The following is a 12,258-nucleotide window of genomic DNA, read 5'->3' on the forward strand; positions in this document are numbered from 1 at the left end:
TTAAACTTATAAAGACTTTAAACAAGTACAAAAGGTCACATGACTGGATCAAATTGACCAACCCTGTGTTGAGAGAGTTAATACACAACTATTTTGCCAGCAATTAATAATTTCCTTAAATAAAATCTTTCATTACAGACCCCATTTTGATCTTTACAAGTTAAATTACTTCAACAAAAACAAAACACGGTAAGCATGTAGTGAGAAAGATTTATAAACATTAAACCCACAATGAAAATGGACAAACAGTACCTGATGGTCATCACTGTCCACTTTCTTCACATTTTCATCACTCTGTTTCTCAATGCTAACCTAAAGTATAAAATAAAGAATTACTCAATCATATATCTACATTTTAACAACTAAAAAATTACTACTATAGAAACTAGAATTTCCTAAAGTAACCAAAACTAAAATCAAATGTATTTTCACTAAATAAGTGTTCAAATACCTTTCAATATACTGCATAATGGTATTACATACATTTTGAACTTTTATAAACTTTTACTGAAGAAAATAAAAATTAAAGAATAAAGAAAAAGAATTTGCTTATCATTTCTAAAAACAAAGTTATTTCTAAGCAAAATGATATGATTAAAACGTATTTATTACTAACCATGATAATAATTCATAATAGGGATCGCCTAAGAATTTCACCAAGATTCTAATAGAACATAAACCATCTTAAAAGCAGACTTGTTTTTGAAACAACACTCAAGGCCTATGTCAATGGCTAAGGTTGCTAAAATATTGATAACAGCGAAAAAGTTGATTTTCTAATTGTTAGACAAAATTCAAAATTTATCCATTTGTTCTTTATGTTATTATTTATATTATTCTTGTTTCACATGCCTACTGAAAAAATGGCTGCAAATATTTTATTGAAACCTGGGAAAACCTATTTAAAAATTGCCTGTGCAAGTCATAATGTTTTTTTTTTTAAATTATGCACAAAGCTACACAAGGGCTATCTGTGCTCTGCCCACCACGGGTATGGAAACCCGGTTTCTAGCGTTGTAAGTCCGCAGACATACCGCTGTGCCACTGGGGGGCACAAGTCATAAGACTATTCTTATGTTGATTATTAATTGAGAAGGAGACTTTCAGTTTTTTCATTACTACTGGCCAAGTTTCTCTTGGGTATACTGTACCAAAATCTATGCACAGCTACTAAACAAACTCCTGCAAAGGTTGTAGGACTATTTTTGACTTGATTCTTGAAAGTTGAAATTTCCACCCTATAAAATTTTCTAAGTTATTTTTTTCTACCAACATAAGCTCTTTGAAGCCATTTAAGCACTGTTATACTAGTCAGAATTACTCCATTTTATACTAGCCAGGAACATTTTGTTATAATAAAGTAAACAATTTGTATATTTATAACAGTCTCCAGTCATATTATTATTATTGATTACAGTTCAACTGAATGCATATGCACATACATAGCATAAAATTTATTCTCCATAAATGGACATAAAAAAAACTTAAGAAACAAGATAATTAATAATTGTTAATTTAAAAAGGAGTTGTCAAAAGAGTACAGAAATAGGTTGAATCAAAATACAAAGATTATATTTTCAAGCCTACAACTGGGGACTCTAAAAAAAAAAAAAGTAAACAAACTAGGCTGAAAATAGTGAATAAAGCACACAAACTTTGTAAGATGAAGAACAATTCTCAACATGCAACAGAAACTTGCAAAGTTAGATGAAAGATAATCAAGCTTTAATCTGAACAAAATCGCACAGAATTAAAAGTTGACATTTGCTAATTATATTACTTTTAGGAATAACATATATATTTTTTAATTTTCTTACATATAGTACATTAGTATTCTTTAATAAATTATGTTCTAATAATAGCAATATTAATGATAGAAAAATATAAAATGCTTTACCCAAAACAAGTATAGATATAAGGAAGCCCTTACCATTTTACCTTTTATATAGAAATATGTAAGCCAACATTATGATAAATAAGACAGAATGAAATAATAGCAAATGTATGATATTGGGTATCAATACCTGCCCAATATGCTTGCAAGAAGCAGCCACAAAGTGCAGCTTCACCTACTATTTGGGTGACAGTATCTTTGTTTTTTATGCATTAGCATTTTAGCTGTTAATGCATACTAATTAAGTAATGAGCAAGTCAGAATTAGAAATTATATTCTGATGCATGTATGTCAAAAAAGTCTTACCTTCTCAACTTCAGGTGCTGAAAGTGTACATGATGAGAAAAATGGTCTGTAAGGTAAAAATACGTATATAAAACTCATCTGTATCAAGAAATCCTTACATTTATACAAGAAAGTTGTATTTGTAAAATAGCAGTCCATAGGATGTTGTTAATCAAAAGAAGTATTTTTTACAACACATTCCAAGGAAATAAAAAACCTGTTATTTTGTTTAACAATGACATTTTGAGCACCTGCTCTTCATTAGATCTGATACTTCTTTTATGTAGTAATATGATTTAACAAATGACTAGAATGTAAGTAAACTTTAAAAATTTCCCAACTTTATCTCCAAGGGAAACACATGAATGAGCTTAGCTAAATTTTTAATGGCTCTTGTCACATAGTTAGAAAACCATGAAAATTGTGATAGTTATAGGATAGTCTGCTTTTTGCATGTTATTATTCTGTTTCTTTGGTGCATTATTTAATCAAATAAAAAATTACTTAGTGCAGTAGTACCATTAGTATAAAAAAGAATGGTTAGGTTTCATCAACATTCAATGGTTAAAAACAAAGAAGACCCATGTAAATACTATATTTCTTGCTTTTCATGGGTATTCTTTATTTATTATTATAAAAGTAATATAAATAATAATAATTTTTCAGGAGGTAAACTTGTGAGCAACTCGCAAGTAGCCCATGCGTTACGCAAGTTGATAGGGTAACGTGAACAACACGTTTATTATGTGATTTACAACTTCTGTGGTTAGAATATTAATTAGACACAGTTCAATGGTTAATAAAACAATAAAATTTAAGTAGAAACGAATGTATTCTGTTTAAAGTTTAAAGCTATGTAGTTTTGGGTAACAACTTGAAGTTATTCTAGAAAGAAAGAAAGGGTATTTAGATTTATTTCCTTTTTCTTTTAGGGTGATTACAAAGTCAGTCAAATTGACCAACCTCATATAAAGTCAAGGTAGAGAAAATACTGAAAATAAAGTTGGAAATTTATTTAGGTTTCATAGATGAATAGATTATGTAAATGAAATTGGAGATTTTTAAGATGAAGAAAAGTATTTTTAATTTTAAGATGAAAATCATTTTGCACTCAGAGCAGTCAACACTAATTCCATATATATATTCATGGAGAAATGTTTAGTACAAGTACTTCGATAAAAATTCTGATTTTTTTTTGTTTATAAAAGACTTAATGATTACTGAAAGATTGTGAGATTTTGTAAAGATACACAAAACATATTAGAAGTTATAGTATGAAAACTATAAAGGTCAATTTGGGGTAATAAACTCAGCTAATCTGACCAAGTCGACAGCAAGAGAGTTAAGTGGAAAAAGAAATCTTAAAATATAATCTGAAGTATTTTTATAGATTGGACAAATGGGCAAATTCACTATGAGTATCCCTCAGCTCTTACAGGTATCACAATAATGAAATATGATGAAAATACAGGATCATGCCAAAGAAAAGCAGATGTGATAGGAAAGTTCATGGCTTGAGCTACATAAAAGTTAAGTTACATGAGACCTATGCAGCAACCTCTGAACTGAAAACATCAAAGTATCACAGACCAGTTACATCTAGCTGTCCTTATATATAGACTATAGATCAGATAACTTTTGAGGAATACAAAAATTAGTATGACCCAAGAACATAAAGTACTTAAGAGAAAAAACTTCCGTGAGGAAAGTAGTCTGACCCACTTACTTAATAAAATGGTGAAAGCCCTCCAAGCATTGGCATCATTTATAAACACAGTAAAATGAAAATAACGCAAAAACAACCATAGGATTTTTAAATCACATATGCAAAAACTCAAACACATTTATATAAAAAGAATAAAGGCAGTTTTAGTACTGATTTTGATATTTCAAACTTCTCTAATTAACTCACTATTGGTTCCTCACATGATGAAAATCAGGGGTTTTTTCTATACAAATAATGGTCAGTTTTGCCTACCTTTGACATTGATGTATGCAGGGCCAAATTCACATGAGGCCATGCTCTAGAACCCTTCACTTTGAGGGGCCCTGTGCTTTCATGACTATATATTATTATATTAATCGATTAAATTGAATTAAAACTTTTGCACCACTGGAAACAAATCACTTAGTAAAAAATGAATTATTCTTAACATCATGATGTGTATGATGTATATTTAGTAGCAGATCAAATGAAGTTCATAATTTGATAGTATTTTCATCATCATATTAGCACATGCACATCATGAATTTCACTATATAGCATTGTGCCTATAAAAGCTCTTTCTAAAATGATTAAAATGTCAGAAAACTGTTACACGAATAAACAAAATATACTGAGTATGCACAACTTTTTTCTGATTTGGATAACATCTTTAATTATGATATTATAAAATAAATAAATGATAATAAAATATTTATAATGTAATGAATTTATATAGGAACATGCAAATAAAAGGTAGATGTTGAATATTATTAAAAATAAAACTCTTGATAATTATCTAATTGATGTGAAATCTCAGTATCTTAACAATTATATTATTGTAGATAGTTTGCATTATCAATTATTGATAAAGCCAATTGATAGAATAATAGGATAAACATCCTTGATTTCAGACAACATATGCCAAACGTTCTAATGGCCTTATTGTGGGTTAATCCAGCACTGGATGTATGAATAAATTAAATTTCAGTGCTTCACTTAAATTGAATATATTCACCACACACGTGTATCTGACATTCATTTCTCTCATGTAATGCTTTTTCTGTGTAGGGAAAATTAAACAATGATTCAGTACTTAAATGACTTTTAGACACTGAAATGAACATAGATTTACTGTCAATTATGTAAGAACAACACAACAGTAGCATTCAAAATACAAATAATAATTTGACCTATTTCTATTGTAAAATGAAACTCACCTAAGACTAGGTTTGGGAGTTGACGATATGCTAACATCATCACATTCAGGGCAACTGTCTGATAGATCTTCTGATTCATCAAACAATAGTTGTTCAATTTCTTGTGGATTCTCATTAATTAGTTCCTGTTCCAGTTCTCCTGGATACTGCTCAGAGTAGAGAACCTATTAATTGTATTTACAGTACATACAAGTAGTCACTCTTACAAATATGTACAGTTTCGTCTATAAATGACAAATGTGTTATATTTTCAAGCAAAAATTTAAAGTGTTGAACATTTTTCATTAATATTTTCCCACACATTTCTGATAGATACTTTCCTTCACTCACAGTTACATCCATTCTTGATTTGACTGTCCTCTAGTTCACAAGATTTTCCTCACCACTAGCCTTGAAATTCACACCTATTTCCATGTGTATGCCATGTGGTTCAGCTGAATTTAAGTAAGTAAGTTGGAATGTGACAGTCCTCCACCTATACGAGTGTGACAAACCCTCTTATTGCAGCTCAATCCCTCTATGCAGTTGAACCCAATCTTCACATTGAGATTAGGCACAAAAATGATACTGGAAGTGAAGAGGACAGGTGGGAAGTGTGAAAGAAGGTAAGTATCAATTGGAAATGTATTTACAGTGTAGGAAAATATTAATTTCTAATATGGTTACTTGCCTCTTCTCACAATTACAGCTAGAATCCCACATTGAGTTGGTGAAGGGACCAGTGTAAAATTACCTATATAATCACCTTTCAAAAGCATCTGAAGAGCACCCATGGAGTATGCCACCTCTATAGAGAGGAAACATACTCGTGGGAGACTGCACCACATCTGAGCCAACTTGTGGGTGTCACAATCAAAGGCCAAAACAATGCAACAATTTCAAATCTCTAAGGAAGAGGAATGTGTGTAGAGTGGCTAGGGCATGTTGGACCATATGTGAGAGGTCAGCTCCAGTCCAGACCAATGGAACCAGGAGAAGGGTCCTCAACCATTTACCTCAGGTTAGGAACCAGAAGGTAACAGAAGCCTCCATTCCGAGTACCTAAACCACCATGTGTGCAAATCCAGCATAACCTGCAACAATAAGGCCCTGGAATATACATCCAGATGACATCAGAAATGTGGAAATGCAATGTAGAGGATCAATTCCAGTCAAAACCAATCAGCAGTGAGGATGTAACATCCAGTCCAAGCTGGGGAAAAGTTCCCAGCCCATTCACATGTGAGTACTATGTTGGCTGATCCAGCTCCACCCAAAACCAGTCACCCATGAACCATCATCCAGGTTGCAATATAAGGGAGGATTTCCAGCCAGGTTCCTGCACATAATTGATCTGCAAAACAATCGTCATGGACCCCAATATCAGGAGGTGTGGGGGGGGGGGCAAAATTTGGAATTAGATGCTGCAGTTAATAAGGAAGTGGAGGAATGAAATGACATGGGTAACAAAGACAAAAAACCCAACATACCTGTGACATCAAGTCTAAAAATGGTGAAGGCTGAGAACATGCCTGTACAGCAAAGGAAAGGATGAAGGCTGTACTAGCCTGCATAGTCCTGATCCAAGTCCTCAGGTAATGGCAGAATTGCTTGTAGATCAGGAGATCCCTCTGTCCGCATGAAAGAGGCTATCACCAGACAAACTACAGGCGACACTTCCTCTGCCATTAACACCATACCTGCAGCCATTATCATGAATGCCAGTACTGTCAGTAGCCATTATACTAAATTGTGAATTCATAAATACTGACTGACTACCAACAATTGAGAAATAAAATTCACAACCAAATAAAGAAATCCATCTTCATAGTGGATTATAAACAATACTTTGAAATTGCAAAAATCAGTAACTGAATATTTTCAGAAGGAACTAAAGAAGGAAAAAGAAATGTTTGAAATCAAGCACTAGGTCTTAACAGTCATGCCAAATCAAAAAGTGAAGATTAGGTTCAACTGCACAGGAGGAGTTAAATGCAATAGGAGGGTTTGTTACACTCCTACTGGTAGAGGACTGTCCCATGCTAATTTACCTGCTTAAATGCAGCTGAACCATGTGGAATTAGGAGGGATTTTCAAAGCTAGTGGTGAGCAAAATTTAGTGCACTAGAGAATAGCTGTAACTGTGAGAGGAGGTAAGTAATTGTATCGGAATAGAATTTTGATGTAGAAAACTTATAATATTCAACTAGTGTTAGAATTTTGCTTCAATATATTCACAATATAAATATTCATTAACTAAAAATCAAAACATAATGGTTTATTGAAAATATTTTTACAGACCATGAAAAGAGACTATTTTATCAGATACAAAATGCAAGAAATTTAATCAATATTTACTATGTTAAAATTCACCAGGAAAAATATAAAATCTTCTCTATGTGCACTTATAAAAAGTGTTCAGTTACATTTCTCATAAACAGTTGTTTAAGTTTGCTTAAAACAATTATGCAAAATTCTTAAGCATATTTATACTTAAATATGCAGAGTAAAAACTGTAATATCATTTAGGAATAAAAATCTTTACTAACATGTCAAGCAGACAAACAAAGTTATCCAAAGTGAAAACATTAATTATATTACCCATTCCTTTAAGTGTATTGTAGTATTTATTTCATACACTCAATTAAACTGTTTCTGTCACTTTGTTTTCTTGACTTCTAAGGTACATGTTAAAGACAATTTATGTTTTGTAGCACTTTTTTTAAAACTGTTTTGAAAAAAAAAACAATTATATTTTCAGGATTTTTATCTATGTATGATGACTTGTATACATATTTAACAAATTCAATAAGATTTTTAATTTGAAAATGCAAAGTATCTTTTGAGAGGAAAATGTAAACTTTACAATTTGATAATTACTATTATTTTTTATAAACAAATTCATATATCCTATTTTATGTATTTAGACTCAATAAATCATAATTTTTCTCAATTTCTATACATACAGAAACTTGAGGACAAATAAAACTTATTCATATGTATTATGCAATTGCACAAAAACGCAAGTTGAAAATTGTAAATTTAGAGCCAAAACAAAAACATACCAATGTTAACCAAAACTGTGTACATTTTCTGATGGCACGTGACACGGTTACTGTATTGACAACATTTCTATGTTTAAACTTTAAAATAACAAACATTGTCAGAGAATATATCAGACTAACAATAACTAAAGAAATTATTATCATTGAAAATTGTTCTGTAAGTTACTGTTGTACTTCTTTTCTTTTAGATTTCATCTACATGTTATCTAACCACTGTTGTCCACAAAAACAACAAATCTGTATTGTGCTGTTTTAGAAGGTAAGAAAGAATCATCATACATATTTCAAAGAATAACTAACCTCTGCCTCCGAAACACGAAACTTCTTTAGAAGTGCTATAAATTTCTGCTTGATGTTTCTCTGAAAAGAAAAGGGAGTGGAAGTTAAGATCACAAATTCTATACGTATGATCATACAGATTTTAATGCATTTAAAAAAAAAAAATTAACCAAAAACATTAAGACAAAATGGTAGTATTTTAAAAGAAATAGATTTTTTAACTTTCTAGATGTCTGAATAATATGTAAAATTAAACGGGCAATAATTCAATATCAAACAGTGAAATAATTTTGTTTTAAGAAACTTTAATGTCTTTAATAGGATTTAACTAGTTTCAGACATTCATACAAACCAATGCAGCCAACCCTAATTTTTGTACTCACAGTCTAAAGGAAAGGCAGCAAATAAACACCACCCACTGCCAACTCTTGGGCCACTTTTAATCAAATAAAGGGATTTGACAATTATTCTGACAACACATTCACAATCCCAAAGTGTGAAGCAAGACTTTTTACTTTTTGCAACAGTGGGATGCAAGCCATGGATCCTCAGATTCACAGTGTGGTACACTAACCACTAAACCATGCAAGACCAAGAGATTTAACAAAATTGTTTCAGTGTTTTCAATGACCATAAACCTCTACAAGTAATACAAGATTATCTTCCAAAGTATCCACAAGTTGTTTACATAAATAATTTTACCAAAATTATCCAGTACACAAACAGAGTGTCCTAATCAATACTCAATTGAAAATTTATTTTCTTTGTTCTCAGAGAACCCACTGTTCAAATACATCCTCAGCATAAGAAGAATAACCTGACATCATTTTCATGAGTGAAAGATAAGTTATTATATAAGCAGCACTTTATATGCAAAACTAACCTGATTCATTTGCAGTCTAAGTTTATGTATGGGTAAACTTTTATACAGATGTTTTGTTCATCATTGGCTCGTGTTAAGATCTTAAAATAATTTAAATTGACTACATCACACTCATTCAGAACATGCTTCAATACACATGATTTATTTGGCATTCTTAAACTTGCATGTTTTTTTCTTTTACAAATGTCAGAATCGTTCTTGTAGTAAACCTTGCTTACAACAAAGACAGGTAAACTGATGAACTACATTTGATGTTTTCAATGAAGAAATGTGATCTTTATATCTGATGAAATACTGCAGATGACATCCTGGTTTAAAAAGATATCAGTTTTACATGTGGAATCACTACAAATTAGGATGCATAACTGTTTTTCAACATACAAAGAGTATTTAACAATATATGGTAAGATTATGTAGACTAACATTAGAAACTTCAAAGTTGACAGTTTACTAAAGTTTTATTTGTTCAGATAGTCAAATTATTCAACTAATCAAATAAATAGGAAAAAACCATTGTAAAGTAAAATTTATTACCTTTCCTGTGGCATATGAACAATACAAAACAATTAGTAACATTTTTATTTCAGGGCACAAGCACCTTATATACACAAGGTGTCTTGAGACATAGTATGTGAAATTTGTAGCTTTATAATTCACGTAAAAAAGGAAGCTCCTTGACAAGTTGTTGTGAGAAAAAAATACATTCCCATCTTTCAGACGATATATTTATGATTTTAAGAGCCTTAAAAACTGTAAAAATGCAAATAAAGTTAACATTGGCAAACATGTAGCTCATGTTACCATATTAAATGATGTAAAACATGAGCTATTCGCAAGCACACCTCATGGAGAATACTATTATTATTTTTCATTATCTTACCTAAGCTACCCTTTTCTAACCTAGTAATTTTAATTTTTACATTTTAATTACTTTTACAACAATAAAGTAAAAAATATAAATGAAAAACAAGAATTATAGCACTTAACTTTGACCTCTTTTTTTTTTTTGCTGTCAGTTACCAAGAAATTTAAGACTACTTTAATTTAATTATATAATGCACCTAAGAACATAAAATAAAAACATGCATAAAACAAACAATGTCCTATAACTCCTATAATTTAACTAACTTTCTAACTATGGCATAAGAGCCTTAAACTACTTCCCTAAGCTTCTCAATCTGAACAGCACGAGAGAAACTTTAAAACAATAGACAATACTTTGTACTGAAAACAACATAATATAATATGGTATTTGATATATTAAAACTGTCTTTCTATTGGTTATAAACAATATAAATCATCAGAGAGAATTATTGTCAAGTTGTGAAAGAGAGGATGTGAGAGGTGGGTGTGGCAAGTGTGTTTGACTTTCTAGTTTATGTCTTCATAAACAAAGACGATTGAAAGCTATAAGAATTAAACTTTTCCTTAGTAATACCTGTATCAAAATGAGCAATTTCAGTTAAACTTCATACTTCAGAGATGTGTAGTAAATTAGTGAACAGGCAGGATCTGGAGAACAAATGTTACAATTCTCATACAAGGAGAGATTTATGACTTATATAATATTAAAATTTGACTTTTTAATTATGTTTTGATGTCAAGCCTATACAAGTAGTTTAAATTCTGAATGTAGCTCTATAAAAGGTTGTGTTGTGTCATTCACACTTTAACCTACCCATAAGCAAGGGAATTAATGTGTGTTGCATTTTGTGGTATATTAGAATTTAGTTTCTAAAATATTTTAAAACTCATCCTTAACATTTTTCTAGCTTACCTATAACATTATATTGGAATTTTGAAATTCTTGGACTATGTATCTTGTAATAATTAATCCTTAAGTTAAAACTGTTAACATAATTTCTTGATGAGTTTTATAGCAGTAGTGTCAGTATTGAGAGCTAAAAAATCTCAATTTAAATTGTTCTTTAGTTGAATTTACTTACTTTATCTTAACTTTGCTCAACTGTATTCATCTATTATAATCAAATTAATATGAGATATTTTGTTAACTTTCTCAAGAACTGATTAAGCATTTCACATAATAAAAAAACATGCCATAATGTTTTCACATGCAATATAAGCAACAAACATGCTCTACTGTTAAAATCAATCTCATACATAAACATACTCAATTCAAGTTAATTTCAAAATTCAAAACACAATTCACTCTTAATGGTGACTTAGACATTACCTAGGTGATAAAAATGTTTAGGTATCAGGCAGGTGGTAGCACTGTCTGTGTAGGGATTGTCCAGATTGTTCATCGAAATGGTATTTTAAATATCATCTCCATAGGTTATCAGAACTTTAAAATACTGTACAGTGTTTCATTTTATAACAATATTATGTATTGATTGGGACACAAGCTCTGGCAAGGTCTTATAAAATCATAGCGAATTTCTTGTTCTTCTTTGTTACAAGATAACTCAAAAAAACAAAAACAACGGCATCAACCAATTTCACTGGGGTGACATAGTTTCAAATAGAGTATCTGTTTTTATAAGTACTATTAATAACTTGTAGTATTTTTAAAAAATCATAATTCTAGTGAAAACGAGATTATCATTACCCCTTGAAATTAGCTTTCTTACATATATTTGGTATTCTTTTAAAAAAGCTTAAGTACAGGATGAAACAGGAATAACCAGCCAATAATAGATAAACAATAAATATACAGTTGGATCTTCATTGCATTTAGAATTTAGTTATAAATACAACCTTCCTATGTATGCTGATACACTGTATTAAAAAACAAGCAAACAAATAAAGAAAAAACTTTTCGAAAAAGGAAGTAAATGTCGGGATGGCTAATATCATTCTTTCAAAAAGAATGCAAACAAGATAATAGGGATGGCATTTGTATCATTTCTACATAATTATTTATGTTAATTCTTGCCTGTACTATTATGTAGGGATGATCTAAATGCCATCCCTACTAACCTGTTTGC

General features: G+C 30.6%; 1 protein-coding gene across 1 annotated transcript in view; it reads right to left on the reverse strand.

Moving 5' to 3' along the window:
* Window positions 1-12,258, reverse strand: part of LOC106465192 (phosphofurin acidic cluster sorting protein 1-like) — a 112,121-nt gene that overhangs the window by 55,596 nt on the left and 44,267 nt on the right. The window contains exons 8-11 of the mRNA XM_022393045.1: window positions 8,446-8,505; window positions 5,102-5,265; window positions 2,201-2,246; window positions 253-312 (exon numbers count right to left, since the gene is read on the reverse strand). Of these exons, the coding sequence (XP_022248753.1) occupies window positions 253-312; window positions 2,201-2,246; window positions 5,102-5,265; window positions 8,446-8,505 (330 nt within the window). The remainder of the gene's footprint in view (window positions 1-252; window positions 313-2,200; window positions 2,247-5,101; window positions 5,266-8,445; window positions 8,506-12,258) is intronic.

The sequence above is a fragment of the Limulus polyphemus genome, unplaced genomic scaffold (assembly GCF_000517525.1).
Source record: "Limulus polyphemus unplaced genomic scaffold, Limulus_polyphemus-2.1.2 Scaffold1864, whole genome shotgun sequence".
In the NCBI taxonomy this organism is placed as follows: Eukaryota; Metazoa; Arthropoda; class Merostomata; order Xiphosura; family Limulidae; genus Limulus; species Limulus polyphemus.